At 36.8% G+C, this 19,809-nt stretch overlaps 2 protein-coding genes and 1 long non-coding RNA gene across 3 annotated transcripts; 2 read left to right on the top strand and 1 right to left on the bottom strand.

Annotated features, from left to right (window-relative positions):
• Window positions 1-1,675: 1,675 nt before the first annotated feature.
• Window positions 1,676-7,679, top strand: LOC117966010 (CMRF35-like molecule 8). The gene is made up of 7 exons (XM_034911285.2): window positions 1,676-1,752; window positions 3,087-3,710; window positions 4,308-4,398; window positions 5,195-5,328; window positions 6,178-6,318; window positions 6,564-6,604; window positions 7,347-7,679. The coding sequence occupies exons 1-7, from the start codon at window positions 1,698-1,700 to the stop codon at window positions 7,677-7,679; spliced, it is 1,419 nt and encodes a 472-aa protein (XP_034767176.2). The 5' UTR covers window positions 1,676-1,697.
• Window positions 7,680-7,763: 84 nt separating this feature from the next.
• LOC117964494 (chitotriosidase-1-like) lies at window positions 7,764-16,509 on the bottom strand. Its single transcript, XM_034908200.2, has 11 exons — window positions 16,138-16,509; window positions 15,484-15,516; window positions 14,250-14,454; window positions 14,035-14,091; window positions 13,469-13,634; window positions 12,915-13,039; window positions 12,349-12,466; window positions 11,631-11,816; window positions 11,290-11,409; window positions 10,928-11,069; window positions 7,764-10,509 (listed from the first exon to the last, which is right to left on the bottom strand). Exons 1-11 carry the CDS (start codon window positions 16,160-16,162, stop codon window positions 10,373-10,375), a joined length of 1,314 nt encoding a protein of 437 aa, XP_034764091.1. The 5' UTR covers window positions 16,163-16,509; the 3' UTR covers window positions 7,764-10,372.
• Window positions 16,510-16,655: 146 nt separating this feature from the next.
• On the top strand, window positions 16,656-18,385 carry LOC131702109 (uncharacterized). The gene is made up of 2 exons (XR_009309281.1): window positions 16,656-16,853; window positions 17,699-18,385. It is a non-coding gene; the product is annotated as an uncharacterized LOC131702109 (long non-coding RNA).
• The last annotated feature ends 1,424 nt before the right edge of the window (window positions 18,386-19,809 follow it).

The following is a 19,809-nucleotide window of genomic DNA, read 5'->3' as shown; positions in this document are numbered from 1 at the left end:
TAAAAGCACTCCTTGGTTGTAATCAGAACAATGTACACCATGTTTAAGCTCAATTAGCATTAGCGCATACCCCAGAGGTATTGAGGCAGAATTTCAATAATTTCTTGCAAGAGAAAAAAAAGTACAAACTAAAAAACACGCTGTGCAAAGATCACTTCAGAGCTGCTTATGCACGCTAGGAAAATAATGAGTCACTGCTGGCGCCATCAAGACTGCTTAACACTATCAATCTGCTTATACCTTCCCTTTAACCCTTTAAGGTACAAGGGACGTATCTCTCCCACACACAAAAAAAATGATGCCTACTTCTTATTTTTGCAATGAGGTGCACGAAATAGGGTTTCAAATGTTCTGACAGGTTGGATCTGGTTATTCAAATGGTCAGTTTCCTCCTTGTGATACTTGAGTTGCTCTCAAATGTATTTTCAGAAGAAACCTTTTGAACAACCGCTCAATTCCTTGTGTACCTTAAGGGGTTAAAAGTTTACTACATGTTACAAAACTAGAGAGAAATAAGACAGATGCATGTGAAAAGCCATTAACATCCGTACCTATTAAACACTCAATAACGCTGAATGTACTGTAGATATATAAAAAGAAGCTTATAAACTTTTAGTATTTCAAAAAAATCCTACTAACCGTTAAAAGAGTGCGAACCAAAGTTTCTAAAATTATTTTGTTTAACCTGTTATCAAGACTTACAGTAAGTAGTCTTCTGCTCAAGAGCTTTCGGTTCTTTATTTGTATTTTGTACTTCTGCAGACATTTCAAAGACAACACTGCAGATAAATACAGTCGCTGCTGCTTCCTCATAATTATCACTTCATCTGTAGTAGCAACTCCAGTGGTCTAGGTGCAATCAAACCCACAGCAAGGTACCAGGATGCAGCAGTTCATAGCTTTATATTTGAAAAACTGAATATACCTGAAAAATCACATTCTTAGCACATTCAAATGAAACAGAAGTGAATGAGCCATTAAAATGCATTTTCTCATGTGAGACTTGTCTGAAAGGCAGGACCAGTAAAAATGTGTAATAAAGCTAAGAAGAAGTGAAATTCATTTTAAATAATTTTATTTAAAGTAAAAAATTCCAGGGGTTTTACCTTCAGGATAGCCAACGTTCCCCATTGCCTGCCCTCCATGAATGCTCAGACAGTAATGTCACTTCATCTCTGCCTGCACTGCCAAACCGAAAGCACCAGCAATTTCATTCACTAGAATGTAGGTCTATAATCTTCCTTCTCTTCCTTTCCATTGTAGACATGCAATATATTTCTTTTAACTAGATATTTAATTATTATTATTATTATTATTATTATTATTATTATTATTATTATTATTATTATTATTATTATTAATAATAATAATAATAATAATAATAATAATAATAATAATAATAATAATAATAAAGATGCTAATGATTGTAGAAAAGCAGTTGCTCAGATATAGATTTGTTTTTCACTTTGTGCGCCGATTGCGGTAAGCCACATGCTAAAGTACAACATCAACATTTTCCAGTGTAGGATCTTGCGTAACTGCATGCATCACCCTCCATTTCTCTTTATCTTTAATCAGTGGCAATCTGATCATCTATCAGAGCCACAGGCAAGGCAGGATATTTTTCAGCAGAAACACAGCATCTTGTTTTAAGGTCAGGCTCTATGGGCTGGTCGTCTGCAGGCTGGCCGCTGAAAATGGCGGTGCTCGGTGCTTTTGTGCTGGAGCTCCTAGTCTTGGTCACGGTGACAGGTAGGGACTCAGATCTATTTTGGGGTGCAAAGGGGCGAGGCAGCTTGTGCGCTCTTATACTGCGAACAAAGTTTGTTTTGATATAAAATAAAAATAACAAAAAAACCACATTAGTATTTCTGTTGTTACAGTGCAATACATTTAGATATTTTATTTAACATCATGTAACAAAAGAAACTACGAAATGATATCACAGAAGTCTACCGGAAGCCATAATAGTAGCACAGCATTTCATGTTAGATTTCAAAATGTCAAAGTTTTCAATTTTTGGCAATTTTTCGTTAAGTATATGGAAAACTATAAAGTGGTGTGTAATTCTATATGTTAACATAACATTAATCAGCAGGTTTCATTCGACTTTATGAAGCAAAATGAGTTAATTCTATAGGGTGATGTAAAACGTTTAGCCATAGCTGTAAACACATTTGTAAAAATGTAATTTTACCACCCTGACTAATATGAAAATGTAAAAAAAAAAATTAATAGAGTTTTACTTTTGAAAAGGAAATAAACAGAAATGTTTCATCGAAAGGTTCAGGGATGTAGGCATCTAAAATGTCGGCCTCCTTGACTTCTGTTTCTTATTTGAACATGAAAGCAAAGACAAAACAGCTAACACGCTTTAAGTGTTTTTTTTTAACTACACAGTAATTACACATGCAATTACATTTACACAACCACATGTATAAATGCAGCATTATTACAAATATGTTAGCAACTGCAAGGCTATTACAATGTAATTACTTATAATTAAAGGAAACGTCTTTTTATTTTACAGTCTCCTTCCTGGATTTTTTTTTAGAATGGCAGTCTTGCATGATATACTGTCCTGTCTCTTAAGATTATTATACATTGAAAACCTTCCACTTGTTAGTATTATTTGCTACTATAACTTAGTCATTATTAAGGTATGTAGAGTACTCACTAGCTTGTGATTAATTTAACTCGTGTGTAATGGTAAATGTATTTGCTTACGATTGTAAGTCGCCCTGGATAAGGGCGTCTGCTAAGAAATAAATAATAATAATAATAATGAAATAGTTTGGTGTAGAATCTTGTTAGTGTTTCTGATTTTCTTGATTTAAAAACCAGAAGCAGACTACTATCCATGTTTCAATAAGCTGTTTGCAATTTAAATGTGATTCCACAAGAAGTAACATTTATTATTATTATTATTATTATTATTATTATTATTATTATTATTATTATTATTATTATTATTATTATTATTATTCAGGATTGCATTATTACATCATGTGTTCTTTTACTCTGTAACATTAGAGAATATGCTGTCAATGTTAATTAAACTCACCAGACTTCTCATGTCTGTCCAGGTGAACCTGCTCTTGAAGGACCAGAGACAGTAACTGCAATTACAGGACAGACTGTGACAATGGATTGCAAATACAATGAGAAATACAGGCAGAATGTGAAATACTGGTGTAGAGTGCTGCAATACCACTGTACCATACTGAGAAACACACGGTACAATGCACTCAATGTGAATATCAAAGATAATCCCTTGGCTAACACATTTACATTGACAATGTGGCGGCCGAAAGAGAGCGATTCAGGCCAGTACAGGTGTGGAATAGAGATGTCCAATAGTTATAAAACCTTTGCTGTGGAGCTGAAGGTTCTCAGTTTGATAGGACCGCAGGTGGTGACTGGAATTGTGGGAAGATTAATGAAAGTGGATTGTAAATACAATGAGGACTACAGACGTTTTAAAAAATACTGGTGCCGAATGGAAGACAATTGGTGTGAAACACTGGTTGATACATTGAATGATAAGAAACATCTACTTACGGATATACATGATCATGACATGATAAACACATTTACAGTGACAATATCCCAGGTGAAACTGAGCGATGCAGGACTTTACCGGTGTGGGATAGTCACACCATATTTAAATAAAGACATTACATTTGATGTTGAGCTGAAGGTTCACCAAGGTAAGCAGATTTAGATTTTTACATTTGAAGCTAGGTAATCATCACGTAATTTGAATCTACAGTGTTTGTATGAGGACGAGTCCACTGACAATGAACATCTCATATGCATATTTGAATTTGACCAGGACATTGAAAAGATGATTTATTCTTTCAACCACCAAATTATTGAATGAATATAATTGTACTGCAATAACACTGTCATTCTTTTTTAGAACATGGATATACTATTTATAAGGACATTACATTCATTCATTGCACTGCTGTATATTATTGGATGTAATATACAGAAGTAAGTTATTTAACTGTTATTATGTAGCTGCACAATGGGGTCTATTTTATCTAATCAGCGACAGATCTAGATAATGGTTTAGGGATGGCAGATTCAGTAAATCACTCATCAAGTTAAAGGATGGTGGGATTCAGAACAATGTCTATTTAGATCATTAAAGACACACCAAACAGTGCAATTTAAAACAAACATTTTTTTTTGGTAAGACTTTTCTAGGTGTAGTATACGGAAATTCTAGTGTAGAGTTCAAAGAGATGACGTTATAATATTCAAAGTGGTCCCTGTTTTGGTGTGCTTCCCTTTTATAGATGTAACTACCCACAATCCCACGACCTACACCAGCTCTAAAGCAACTCCCACCCTGCCAGACACCAGGACCAGGACCACCCTGACTCCCAGGTTAGCTTCTAACATTGTGGCAGGATAAATAAGCTTGACAGACATCAAAGGGAAAATGGAAAAAAAAGATTGAAAAACGAGAGGTAACACTTTACATGAAGTGTCTCAAATTGCTGTGTATTTACATAGTAGTTACATTGTGAATACCTGTGTACTTACACATAATCACAATGTTATTATGCATAGTAACAATGTACTTAATGTGTACATATTTTTGCTTGATTTATGTAAGCACACAATTGTATCTGAAAAGGGTTAGAGTTAAGTTTAGAGTTAGTGTTAGGGGGTTTAGGGTTAGGTTTAGAGGAAGGGTTAAGGTTAGGATTAGGGTTATATCAAGAAAAAAAATGTACACATGAAGTACATTGTAACTATGCATAATAACATTATAATTGTGTGTAAGTGCCCATGTATTTACTAAGTAACTACTATGTACATACACAGTAATTAGAGACATTGTGTTTATGCTAATTCAAGGTAAGAAAGCAGACATTCATTGTCGGTTACTTCTCCTTTAATAGTTTTATCCTGGTGATGTAAAAAGATGTCCCCCAAGGTCACAAAAGGAAGGATCTATGACAATGTAGATATATCTGAAAACAAGAGAGTTTTAAAATTCTCTCTTAGATCATGAGTCCAATTCTTGCCCTGTTTGGACTGGCGCAGGCCCCTCCATTTTGTTGTGCAAGAATGATGTCTGGATGCATGTTAGTGTGGCTGAGAAAGAGAGAGTTTGAATTCATTGCAATAACTCTTTGCTGCTAATATACTAAATCAATATCTATTCTATTTCCAGAAAAGAAGCAATCGATATCTATTCTATTTCCAGAAAAGGAGCCCCGGTTATCTTTGGGATTATCGGGATCCTGGCTTTTGTTTTCCTTGTGATTCTAATCATTTTAATTAGAAAGAAGCTGACAAACAGCAGAGGTGAGTTCTCGAGCCCCAGACCCTTGGCCAGCAGGCTATTGGTTACCATGGAGGCGGGGATAGAACCTTCAGATTTCACACTACATGTCTAATCAAATTAAAGTGGCAGTGTGTGGTTTGTGGTGGCAGGATACTTGAATGACGGTTTGCATTCTTGTATATTAGAATAAACAATTCCTTTTAGACTGCAAGTGTTTCTTTATCAAGAAACTTGAACATTTTAAAAGATTAGGGAGACCATATGGCTCATGTTTCACCAGGACAGACATATAACAATGAATCTAGGAACCTGTTACCTGTCTATTAACTGTTGAACTACCACCCTAAACAGCAGTCTGTACATGTCTGTATGTTTCTATTCATTCTTTGAGATCAGAAAATGCAGAACTCTTAGCTTGTTCCAAAAAATCGTCTTAAATCAACTGGAGCCTGAGCTTTTTGCTGTCGTGCTCCTCGTTTGTGGAACTCTACTCCGGTTGATCAGGGAGGTTTAAACATTGGATTCTTTAAAGTCAAAATTGCAAACATACTTTTATTAATGTGCTTTTATATAATTAGTTGTAGCTGGAGTGTATTGTACAGGTGAGCTCTCTCGTTTTTGTTTTTAGCTGTATTTGGTTGTGCTCATATTTACTACTGAATTTATTGTATATTATAACTGCTCTCCTCTGTAATGTGATATTTTGTAACAACTGTAAGTCGCCCTGGATAAGGGTGTCTGCTAATAAATAAATAAATAATAATATTTTTGTACAGCGCTCTGGGCTGCCATGGCACCAAGGCTGCTATATACAAATAAAAAGTATCGGGGCACAATGGAAGATGTATCATTTTTTTTATTAATTGCAGATGTTACACTTACTGGACAGAACAATGGAACCAGTATTCGGCTGCAGGACTTTCATAACACATCCACCTCCCAAGCAAGCAATAACCTCTACACATTCCCTCAATACCACCAGCCGACCCCCGGCACCAGCAATGTCTACGGTACAGCTGCATCTATTTCACACCTCATTCCACACATGCGTTCTTCGATAATGAAGTTTCCATCCAACTCAATGTCTGATCCCAACTCCCATGATAATGAGTCCTGCCATTTACCGAAACTCTGTTCCGTTTAACCAACTAGTCAAAATAGACGATGGATGTTAATATTTAGCATGGCACAATTCATTTTGGGGTTGCAATCAAGGCACCCAGTTAGTGAAGTAACCTTCTCTCTTTTTGTTAAGGGGACGATGACGACACTTCTACTGACAGCTCAGACAGTTCAGTAAGTAAACTATAGTGCTAAGTCTGATTGTATGAAGAAATAACAAAGAATTTGCTTTAATTCCATTTTTTACCCATCAATGCATGCATCCATTGAATTCATCCGTCCATTGAATTCATTCATTTCATTCATCAGTCCACTGAATTAATTAATTGCATTAATCTTCGTACAAGGGGCATATCTAAAAAAATAAAAGATAACCACAGTAATACAATTGCACCTGATAAACTATTACCAAGCAACATTCAAGACTTTGCAATTGGGTATAATCTCTGGGGTGGGAAACGGATGTCATTGATGGGGATTGTAGGGGAAATTCTCAAGCATTAACAGTGCAATTATAAAGTGGTTCCCAAGTGACACGTACAACTAGACTACTCAATGTTACAGAGGAAGTCTGAGAGTGCCATCCTACTGCATGTGCACTTGAAGAGTTAATACAGAACATTGTGAAGGGTGCATGAGAGCTACAACTGAGAAGCACTGCTCCACTATTATTATTATTATTTATTTCTTAGCAGACACCCTTATCCAGGACGACTTAAAATTGTTACAAGATATCACATTATTTTTACATACAATTACCCATTTATACAGTTGGGTTTTTAATCTAGGTAAATCAAGGGTACAACAGCAGTGTCCCCCACCTGGGATTGAACCCACAACCCTCCGGTCAAGAGTCCAGAGTCCTAACCACTACTCCACACTGCTGCCCATTCATACTCGTGCTTTTACATTGCAGTCTACAGGGGAGGTCAGCAAAGGCAACAGCTGCTTCAGTGAGATGAAGTGGGACAAGGCAGGGCAGGAGGCGGACGATGCCGACGACTATGTGAATGTTTCCAAAAGAGAGCCGGAGGAGTCGGCAGACTATGTGAATGTAGCCCCGTTTGAGGGACGAAGGAGGAGTTCTGATGATTATGTCAACATGGAGCCTGCCACAGAGCCTGATGAAGAGGAGGACAGAGTTTCTGAAGGACTGAAGGGAGGGGGAGAGAACAGCCAGGACGCTGTCGATTCTGACACTGAGAGTGACGAGAACGCTGTGGTTTACACCCAGATTGCGTTCAAGTAGGGAGGGCCACAGTCAAGCCCTGATATCTTACAATCAAACGTCTGGATGGTATATTTGCGGTATTCATGCAACAGTTGCCCAAAATAAGAAAAGACAAATATTTATTCACACAGCAAAGACATTGACAAGGACATCTAAATATAATTTCAGGACTAAAGATGTTTTTTAATCCACAGCTTATTTTATGAAAGCTTGTTTTCTGTTGACAAATACAATTGTGAACTTTATTACTGCTTTTAAAAAACAAATACAAAATAGCATATTCCAAACCCAGACCTGAACCCCATTCTACAGTGGATAGCAAAACACCAGTTAGTTACGTTAAGGTTACATGTAGATAATGCTGAAGCCATGGATGTTCCTGCGTCTAGCAGACAAATCAATAACCTGCTAGAAGACAGTACAAGACCCCTTATAGCCATTGAAAATATAAACAAATCCTGAAATAAAAACACAATCTCCTTTCCTCTTCTTGTTTCCCTTGATCACCACAGAATACATGAATCAAAAAAAAAAAGTTTAAGGATGCATTTCCAAGACTAAAGAGACCCTACAAGCTTATGAGATTTTTTTTTTTCAACAAAACCCTAAGAAAGAATGGAAACTCTGTTGTTGAAAAGTGTTAAAAATGTGTGTTTTTGCACAGAAAGCTGGGGTGCAAATTGATGGGTAACACTTTACATGAAGTATCTCTAATTACTGGGTATTTACATGGTAGTTACTTAGTAAATACATGTGTACTCACACATAGTTACAAAGTTATTATGCATTGTTACAATGAACTTAATGTGTTTTTTTGTTGCATGATATAACCCCAATCCTTACCCTAACCGCAAACCCTATCCCTAACCCTAACTCTAACACTAACCCTTTTCTGATACAATTGTGTACATATGTTGTGCACAAAGATTTACACATTAAGAACATTGTAACTGTTTATAATACCATTGTAATTATGTGTAAGTACACATGTTTTTACTAAGTAACGAATATCTAAATCCACAGTAATGAGAGTGTTACCAATTGATGACATCTCAGCAGTTCAGCAGGTTTAGGCCACAGTGAGACTTCCAACCCCAGTATGCTTATAATGCTATGGACTGGTCACAGCAGTAGAGAAGACTCATCTATACATTAAAGATATACACCTTTACACTCTGAATTTGCTTGAAATTTATATTTTTGTGTATATATATGTGCAATTTGGGCAAAAGAACTGAGAACCAAAGCTAAGATATTTTATTATAATACTTATATAAGTTATATAAGTTATTATAGTACAGACATGCATAGACATGCTTCTAGTGTGATATAGAAGAAATATTGCTTTGTTACATTTGTTTTTAAGAAAGTGTTTATTGTTTATAATTAACTAGCGTGAATTTCTAATCACTTTCCAATTGTAGGATTTTTTCTTCTTCAACGTATATATCTATCTATCTATCTATCTATCTATCTATCTATCTATATATATATATATATATATATATATAGCTTCAGTCCAAATAATACACATTTTTTATTCAAAAAATTTACATCAAATTCTAGTCTTTGTGCTTTTCTCTACATTAAAATACCAAGCTGCTGTTTCTGTTTGCCCGGTGCCACTGTTCTGGGTTCTGTAACCCCTAAAATAATTTTGCCACTGAACGGTACTTCTTCCTGTTGTTTTCATTGCATAACTTTTTAAAATGTTTGATCAAATGCATCAGGAAGGAAATATACAAAAATAGACCCAGCCAAAATATACAGCTGTGGCTATGAGAGGATGTGGGGTATATAATGCACTTTCTGATGCTGTGCTGTTATAAAGTTGATTATTGATTGGTTAGGTGGCATGCAGTTATGGGTAAAACTTTACATGAGGTGTCTCTAATAACTGTATTTACATAGTAGTTACTTAATTATAATGTTATTATGCATAGCACTTAACATGTAAATCTTTTTACACAATATATGTAAGAACACAATTGTTAGAGTTAGGGTTAGGGTTGGGGATAGGGTTATATCATACAAAATGATGCACATATGGCAAGCCAAATTATCAATTTAGAGATATCTCAAATTGCATTTTAAGATATCTTGAAATATTTAGAGATAGCTGTAAATCACTTGCAGATGTATTTAAATTAATATGAGGTAAATAAACCCTTTTGAAGATATTTCAATTTCATTTTGAGATCTCTAAAAATAAAGATATCTCAAATTGATTTAGGAGATATCTTTAACTGGATATCCTCTAAATGTATTTCTTTGATTTAGAGATATCTTTTAAATATTTGAAGATATCTTCAAATATTTAGAGATATCAGGAAATGATTTAGAGACATCTTAAAATATTTTAGGGATATCTATAAATTTGAGATATCTCTAAATGATCATTTGGCCTGCCATATGCATAATAACATTGTAATTATGTGTAAGTACACATGTATTTAGTAAGTAATTACTATTGGTAATACATAGTCATTAGAGACACTGAATGTAAAGTGTTACCCACATTTGTGTCAATAAATGTACAAGAATAATGTAATAAAATACATTTGGAATAAAAATGTTCAGTATTAAAACAAAGTTCCATATCTTTCAATGTGATTAAACTTTCTAATTAGTCGCTTTCAGGGACATTCAAGTTGGCAGTTTTCTGTTTTCCAATTAATTGGTTTTTACTGCAGGAAGCAACCATTTTCCCCTTAAAATAAACAAACAAATACAAAAATAGATACATAAATCAGTCGTGTTAGAAGTATCCTGGAGGAAATGGTGGAGGAGATGGCTTCTAAAGGAATCTTTTGGGTAGTGGCGCTTGTTTCTGGTTTAAGAACGATATCTGAAATACACACATTTCAAAAGAAAGAAATTAATTCTGAGTATCACTGCTTCCCTAGTTAATAACTGTATCTTAGGAATATAGTCTGTTTCTGACGGACTGACGCATCTACCAGCAATATGGCTCAACCGTTTATAATACCACAAGAGTGTAATCAAGGTTTTAAAATCCATATTCTTGCCTCTTATTAAGCAATATAAGCAATGGCTCCCTTTTTCACTATTAAATATCTTTTGTTTTTTTGCTTGAATATTATTCTTCAATTACAGATATTTCAAAGCTTATGCTACAGACGAAAGGTATTGAAAGGGAAACTTGGCCTGTTATGGATGCACGAGGAGTGGGGTTGACTGATATTGTCCAAATATTCCCTGAACAAGTAGATCAAGAATGAATCACTAGAGAAATCCATACATACCTGCGCTTGTGATATTCAGGTAGCTTCTCAGTTTCTTCATGAGGGGGTAGGTGCCATTGCCACAGAACTCTCCACTGAAATCATCCAGATCCATTGAATAGATCATAACTCCACCCAGCCCTTTGCTCTTCATCCACTCAACCTGAAAGAAGATACAATATCTTACATGTTAATGTACAGTCCTGTGTGTGTTCACTGCCTACAACATATTGCACTACAATTTACAATAACAAGTTTATTATAACAATAGACTACAGTATATATCTATATTTTATGATCACTTCCCATATATGAACAAAAGCTTGAATTCCATAAGGTTCATGGGCTTGTCTTTAGGTGTGTAGAACCTTTACAATACTCACTTTCCAATGAAAGCTTTTCTCATCATCATAGCCAATCCACTGGTTGTCTTTGAAGACAAAGGGCACCTTCTGGTCTGCCAGCCAGAGAGAAGTGGCCCCAGCACTAAGCTCAGAGCAGACCTGAAAGATGCACGTAAAAGAATAGATGAATGGACACCAGCCTCTTTACCATATTCCCTACAGCCAGAACCAGCTGCTACACAGTCTAGAGAAGCGAGGAGAGCAGAAACTCTAATGCCCTGATCCATTTTGGATCATCAACCCTGATTGGGTGAAATATCATCTATCTCAGCTCTAATTGGTTGAAAGTAAACCAATCCGTGGGCCTGATTGGTTGATACCTCATAGTAGGACCAGAATCCAGCCTCTTTGGTATAGATTCCTGGTTTTCCTGTTCCAGTGATGGTTGCACCCACGCCATTTTTGGCCGGGTCAGCAAGAGTGAAGCATCGGCCATAGGTCGGGAAGCCCAGGAGCAGCTTGTTCGCTGGTGCTTTGAGAGCCAACCAGTATTTAATGCCAAATTCCTATGGAGAGGTAAGATTAGGGTTAGAGGCCAGAGGATATACTGTACAACTTTAACATGTTGGTGTTAATGTCTTGAGAAGAAGGAACTTCAGTCATGTTCTCAAATATTGAATGCAGTGAATGAACGTAGGGACCTTATACAGCATATTCCGGGTGTCAGATTTACTGTAAATTAACCAATCAATCAAAAACGTTATTTTTCCAGATGAGTCAATTGAGAACAAATTCTCATTTACAATGACGACCTGGCAAGAGGCTCACACCACCACAGCAAACAAAAAAAACCCCATCTAACTCAGCAGCAAATAAGTAGGCACGGATGCCAGTCAGCAATGAGTCGCTCCCACAGTTAAAAGCACCCTCAGATATGAACTGTAATTAATCGATCATGCAGATCAGATGATTAATTGATCAATAGAAAGATTAAAACCCCTAAAATATTATATATATTAAGAAAAAATAGAAAAGCATTAATTACATTGCTTATGCTGTAATTGTCCTGCACTGGCACAAACCCCAAGTTTCACTTACCACAGTTGCTTGGCTGTCAGGTTTGTCTGCCGGTGCATAGAGCGGACTGTGGTGGCCAGTGACCATCATCCAAACACCATGTAAATCATAGGCCATCACACTGATAAAATCCACATACCTGGGGATAGAGAAGCACAGTCAAAATTGCTGTAACAATTATCATGTAAAAGAACTCAAGCACATCGTATCTTATTACTGTTATGTGTGTGATCTAACTTGCTTTTCAATCATTATTAGAGACGTCAAAACAACATTGTTATCATTTAAGCACTCTAAAGTATAGGACTCTCAAGTTTTATTTGCGTCCCAGATTTGTGACATTAACATTTTCTTTCTTTATTACAGACAGGAGTTAAATTGCTTTGAAAATATTCCTCAGCACCTCATACAGTAAAGTTTTAGACCCACCCACACTTTGATTTGTAGATGGACAGAAATGTTCAAAACTATGAATTGTTTGAGAGATTTGAATGCCTGTCTGTTCATTATATAAGCACACACACACGCACACACACACACTCTTCGGTATTGTAGTACTCAGTAGTCAGCTTGCAGGAGGGACTCACTGGGGGAACTTGTCCACCTCATAGGAGTTGTCAATGATGGCTTTCTCTCCAGACACTGCCACAGAGATCAGGAAGGAAGGCTTGCTGGAATCCTGTGCCTCCTTCGTGAAGGCAGAACGCAGCTCCTGTTTAAAAGACCGCAGCACTCCTTTAATACAGACCATCTATTGTTATTAGAATATGGTAGAACTTTACAGTCTGTCTCTAATTACTGTGTATTTACATACTAGTTACTTAGTAAATACATGTGTACTTACACAATTACAATGTCATTTTGCATAGTTACAATGTACTTACTGTGTATTTGTTTTTGCATGATATAACCCTGACCCTATCCCATGTATCATGCAAAAACATTTACACGTCAGGTACTATGCATAATAACATTGTGATTATGCGTAAGTTCACATGCGCTTACTATGTAACTACTATGTAAATACACAATAATTCGAGACACTCAATGTAAAGTGCTACCAAATCGTGTACATTTCCTGAAAGTGAATGTTCCCTCTAGGCTCCATTAGGAACCCCAAGGTAGTGGTCACTGTCCTCACATTTAGAAGCAGAGTGAAGCGCTGTTTGTCTCCAGCAGGACTCTCGTTCGTGTTTGGGAACTCCCAGTCAACGTCAAGCCCATCAAACCCGTACTTCTTGAGGAAGGCTATGACCGAGTTGATGAAGGTGGCTCGATTATCTGAGGTGGAGACCATTTTTGAGAAGCTGCAACAGCATGGCGAATGCCAGGTTAATCTCTCTCACACCACTTTGGGAGGTAGGCAAGCGTCTGCACATTAACTGAATCCTAAACCTTTAAATTAATCCCAACATTAATCAGACTGCCAAAACTTCAGTCCCCTAGCAGGATGTTGAAATATTATTTTCTAAGACAATACATTTCAAATGGTTCACTGAGTACAAGTCAAAGACCTGAGTTAAATATGACCACAATACCATTACTGGCAGAAAAGATAACTCAAAGTATGTTATCGAACAAAGTGGGAGCAATTATTTCCAATATATATATTTTTGGTTATTGAGCTGTATAGCAGGGTCTATGCAGTTGGACTAAAGGGGAGCATATCTAATACTCTGATACATATAAAACCAGGAGTAAACTTACAGTTTTACACCAAAGTTCCATCCTCCTACAGAAATCAGGGTCTTCAGTCCAGTGTTTCTGGTTTAAAAATAAATCAAATGTAATGAAGATAAAAATAAATATCAGAAGCATACCCTTTTGTGTGTGGTAAATAGGCTGTCCCTCATAACACAAGTTTTATGTTTTGTTTAAAATTTAACAAGGGCAACTTAGAGCAAGAGCGCCCTGTGACTTACTTGAGTTTCAGAGCGTTGATTTTTTTGTAGGCTGTCTCATCATTATTCTCGTATGTCGTCAGTACCAGGCTGTCATTAAAGGTTGCGATGGAATAGATGATATGGGTGCAGATGGACGGGTCCACATTTTCAGGCCCAAACCTCCCCTTGTCTGGACGGTACTGAGACCAGCTGTTGTAATAGCACACATACTTGTGGCCCCAGCCTGGATAAAGGGAATGGGTCATCATTTAATAATAAAAAACAAAACACATGAACATAATTTATTTAACATCATGTAATCAAAGAAACTGCAAAATAGCAAAAATAATAATACAATATTTCATGTTAGATTTCGAAATGTCACATTTTTCAATTTGCATGATGTTTAAATTGTACGTAGTTCCTAAATATTGTTCTTAATGCGATTTGCACGGTAAATAGTTAACGCTGTTTATTAGACTGATCTATCTATTTCTACAATATTTATTAGTAGGAATGTGCAAAAACTGTTTTACAGCCTTGGTATGCTAGTAAAAATGTCAGTGCCTCGGATAAGAGGGAAATATTCGGATGCAGATGTTACGTGCCATTGATTGGGACTCAGTTGTAAACATGAGGAAAGGACAGCTTGTCTTGTTTCGAAATCAGTGGATTTATTGAATACCTAACGATAAACACTTCTCAAAGACAATTTCGAGTACGAGTAGCACATTTGTGCCCACCCCTATTTAACAGGAAACATTAACACACACCCAAAGACATTTGTCCGATCCAGGCCCTACATACTGTAAACCCGGTTTTCTCAATCCTGGTCCTCGGGATCCACTGTGTCTGCTGGTTTTCATTCCAACTGAGTTCTCAATTACTTAATTGCACCTTTAATTGTACTATTCATGAGCTTAAGACCTTTTTAATTGATTTCAGCGTTTAAACAACAGTTAGAGATTTCAAGTTAACTGCATGATTTTATAAGAAACTTGAAATTTTTTAGGAGCTGAGTGCAATTGAAAAGGTCTAATTAAGCACATTATTAGTTCAATTAAGGGTTTATTTAAGTAATTGATAACTCAGTTGGAATGAAAACCAGCAGACACAGTGGGTCCCCAGGACCAAGATTGGGAAACCCTGCTGTAAACAAAATATGCAACAGGATACACTGAAGCCGACTGTATAATGGTGTATATAGGTATACAGATGTCGCTTTAAAAAGGCATTTTTCTGTTAAAAAAAAAAGTGAATCCTGCAGACTTACCAAGATGGAGCTGTAGCAAGAGCATCAAAGCAACTGAAATGGAGAATGAATAGAGAATAGTGAGATGTATATGCACTGGTCTGGTTGTTGTAACAGAAATGATTAGAAATGAACTGTGTTTCTCAGTCATTCACAATGCAAATATTTCCTCTGAGGTTAGAGGGTTTTGACACTCACAGACTACCAAACCCTATGTAGTCAAAGGCAGTTTCAAGAATTAGATTTAGATAGTTAGAGCAGCAGTGTGGAGTAGTGGTTAGGGCTCTGGACTCTTGACCGGAGGGTTCAATCCCAGGTGGGGGGCACTGCTGCTGTACCCTTGTGCAAAAGTTACTTTACCTAGATTGCTCCAGTAAAAACCCAACTGTATTACATTGTATGTAAAAATAATGTGATATCTTGTAACAATTGTAAGTCGCCCTGGATAAGGGCATCTGCTAAGAAATAAATAATAGCTAGATAGACAATTCAATGGACAATATAATGTAATATAATTTACTTTGCATTTAATTAGTGTAATACTAAACATAATGTGAGTGGTAATGTGTACAGTAAAACAATTGATCAAACAAAAGATATTGAAATTTACATGAACAATCTGAATACCTTCTGATACAATAATATAATATAAAGAAACATGCGAGAGCACAGTACCTGTGACCAGCCGTGTTGCCGTCATGTTGGTGTAGTTGAGAAATTGCTTCCTCCCTCTCTCTTTATATATCCCCTCACAGAAACAGAAACGCTAATCGCCCAGTTGTGCAATCCCTTTGACTGCTCAAATATTTACAAAAAATATTTTCTTTTTGTCATGAACCCCATAGGCACACCTGGAGCCTGAGGCGTACGTGTTTTGCTTGCTATTCCTTCTTTGAAATCTATGGACAACTTAATTATTTAACCTTTAGAAATAATTGCCTGTTTGGTATTCATAAAATAAAGATCACCTCTGATGTTCCCCATTGTAACAAATAGCAAATACACTATTTGCAATTGCAACTTTTTGTGCTTAATTACCAGAGATCCTAAGAATCCGTTTGCTGCGGAATAACACGGATTTTCTATGCTGTCGGATAATTTTTAATTTTACACTTGCAAAAATCATGCAAGGCTTTTTTTGGTTGCTTGGTAACCAAATCAATACACTTATCATATATAATCATCAACACCGGCAATTTTGCTTTAAAATTTAGTAAAAATGTTGTTCAATAAAACTGCTTCTGATGGGCGAGACACTGCGTAGCTGCCGTTTACTTCAGTATCCAGTGCGTTTTTTACAGCTCACCAAGCTGTTTAAAGATGCCGAAAGCTATAGAAATCACACCTATGAGTTTGCCAATATCCATCCAGGTGACAGAGACTAACTCGAGGTAAACTAATATAAATACTATTTTGTGGTTTTTGTTATTAGTACACAGATGTGTAAAATGGTAAGCCTACGTTTGTTTATTATTGATTGATGGTGAGTTTGTGGAACTTCTCATTTGAAAGTGTACCAATTAATGCTTCCTGTAAAACCTGTTATTCAATAGTACTGATTGCGTATCTTACAATGTGACGCGGCGGGCACTCAATGTTAGACTTTTATTTTAATTGCGGAATAACGCTGATACGAGTCAATCAATAATTCCTTTTCTTTAATCGGGTAAAATCCTTGAGAACAAATTCTCATTTGCAATAACGGATGTTACCAGACGGTGCCTTTTAAAAAGTGATACGTTTGTAGCCCAAAGTAATAATGAAATGTAAGTCATATGAAAGATATTGATGCGTGTTATTGTTAGCAACAGTGGTGTAAATATAATTTATGTAAATAAATATAATTGTCACAAGCCGAGTTGGCTGTGACGTTGGGGCGATGTATTGTTCATGTAATGTATTGTTAAGCACCTTGACAGATAATGGTTAAATAGGAAACAGCTGTGTATGTCACGCTGCATCTGAAGTGGGGTACCGTGGTATAAATGACTGACAGAAAGACGATCATAGTGGAGATCCGGAAAGCAGAGAATATTTCGAGTGGATAGCCAATGGGAGTTACAGAGAAGCGTGTGAGAGACACAAAATTTAAATGACCGTGTGGAGAGAGACTGCCGTGGAAGCTTTCTATGCAGAGCAAATATACAAACTAACTTGCAGTGGATCATTTCTATGTTTCATTAAGAGTTGTGATTGCTTAAACAACCGATTGAGAGATATAATATTATTATTCCAGCCGTGCCCGGGTACACCGACGAACCAACTAAAGAAGCCAACACGCCCTGGAACGACCTATCACATCAAAGGCTTGGCAGTAATCCCAAGAAGTATTCGTGTTGGCCGGGGGGCAACTTGCTCAGTGAATAACATCCAGTATTGGGGTGCAGCAAGAGTGTAACAAATGACTGTGTTATCGTTGTACTGCGTCAGGACTCCGAGGGGTGTGCTGTGTTTCTTTGCAGGGCAGGCGGCGCTGGATTCAGGCTCTGGGTTCGAGTGGGAGGAGCGCGATCTGACCTTTTCACCTGCCGGCAGCGTCATTGGAATGTTCAGAGCAACCTCAAGGGAAATACATTGACAACACTGGAGTGAGATCGGCATTGAGACAGAGCAGCAATCGTCAAAGACGGCATTGTATCTAATATAAACGCTTGACATTGAGTACCTGTGTATATTGTCGGGCCAGGGCACTAAGACAACTGCAATTTTGATGTGCTTGGCAGGTAGTGAAATTGTTTGGGCGCATTACCAGGGAATTACGGCAGGGGGCGCACCATACTTACGAATTGCATATTTTTGTATTTCTGTTTAGAGAAGTACAAGAAATATTTCCAGGTTTTAAAAAAAAAAGCTGGATCATGGGTTTTTAGGAGGGTGGGCAGGTAGATGTTGGAATTTAACACTACTCTCTGGGTTTGGTAAGTTAATGCTGATGTAGGATAAGTAAATATTGTTTTATGACATTTATTTATTGGTGTTTTAGAGGTTATATTGGGTACTCACTGGAATGGTATTTATTGACTTAGTTAATTGGTTTATTTAGCTGGGTTAATTACTGGGTATGCTTACTGATCTGTATACTTCTGGAGTATGGTGACTTTGTTGTTCACTGTGGGTGTTAGATGCTGAAACTGTATGTATTGAATAATTTATCAACCTATTTAGTATTGGTAATTAAGCAGAGTTACTTCGTGTATTGAGTGGGTACTTACTGGTAGGTACTTATATACTGATTGAATTGTGACTTTTTGCTTACTTTATTACAGGGGTATAGTGAGGAGAGTAACAATAAAGGGTGATGAATCCAAATTAAATAATTGGGGGTTCTTGTAGTTATGGCTGTATGTGCAAAAGCATTTTTGTCTGTGTCATAAATACTGTTTGTATTCTCTGTGTGTGGTTGGGTTTCTGGTTATATTGTGGTACTGGGATAATGGGTTAGGGTGGGATCCAGCAGTGGTGGAGTATAAGTGCAGTCACTGCCACTGTGCAGGAACATACTTGTGACACAATACCTGCACAAATCCCCCAAAAATAGGCACCTGCCCAAAGCCATTTTTTGACTATACAAAAAGTACAAGCCCATATTGGGCGTGAACCTGCCCAATCTGGCAACGCGGGTTTCTCAACCTTTTTTGTAATAATGTCCCCTAACGATCAGCTGAGCTTAGTCATCGCCCCCTTCCCACAGAAAAAATAAAATTATTGCTGCTTAACAATGCCGTTTAACATCAATTATGTTAATAAATATTTCTTGAGTAAATAGTCTGGATCAGCTGATGAAACTCAGGATGTGTTCTGTTCAGTACTAGCACAAGGTAGCAGGAGAGTCATTTAGCTCATGTAATAAACATAGCTAATGTGAAGTGTTTTTAAATGGATTCAATGAACAAATCATCACTGATGAATCTGAAGAAAATATTAACTGTTGCACAGGAGCACTGTAAATTCTGCTTATGATTACGGTGACTGAAATACAAAACAAATTTAAAAAAACAAATGCAAGAAACGCAAAACCCCTGTGTCTTCTGGTTTTCATTCCAACTGAGCTCTCAGTTACTTAACTAAACCCTTACTTGAAACAATTAGCTTAATTAACAGGGAGGCTGTGTGGTCCAGTGGTTAAAGAAAAGGGTCCCCGGTTCAAATCCTAGCTCAGCCACTGACTCATTGTGTGACCCTGAGCAAGTCACTTAACTTTCGGGTGAGACGTAGTTGTAAGTGATTCTGCAGCTGATGCATAGTTCACACACCCTAGTCTTTGTAAGTCGCCTTGGATAAAGGCATCTGCTAAATAAATAAATAAATAAATAAATAAATAAATAAATAAATAATAATAATAATAAT

This window comes from Acipenser ruthenus, chromosome 29, assembly GCF_902713425.1.
Source record: "Acipenser ruthenus chromosome 29, fAciRut3.2 maternal haplotype, whole genome shotgun sequence".
In the NCBI taxonomy this organism is placed as follows: domain Eukaryota; kingdom Metazoa; phylum Chordata; class Actinopteri; order Acipenseriformes; family Acipenseridae; genus Acipenser; species Acipenser ruthenus.
Note: the sequence above shows the minus strand (reverse complement) of the source record. Positions and strands in the feature narration are given on the sequence as shown.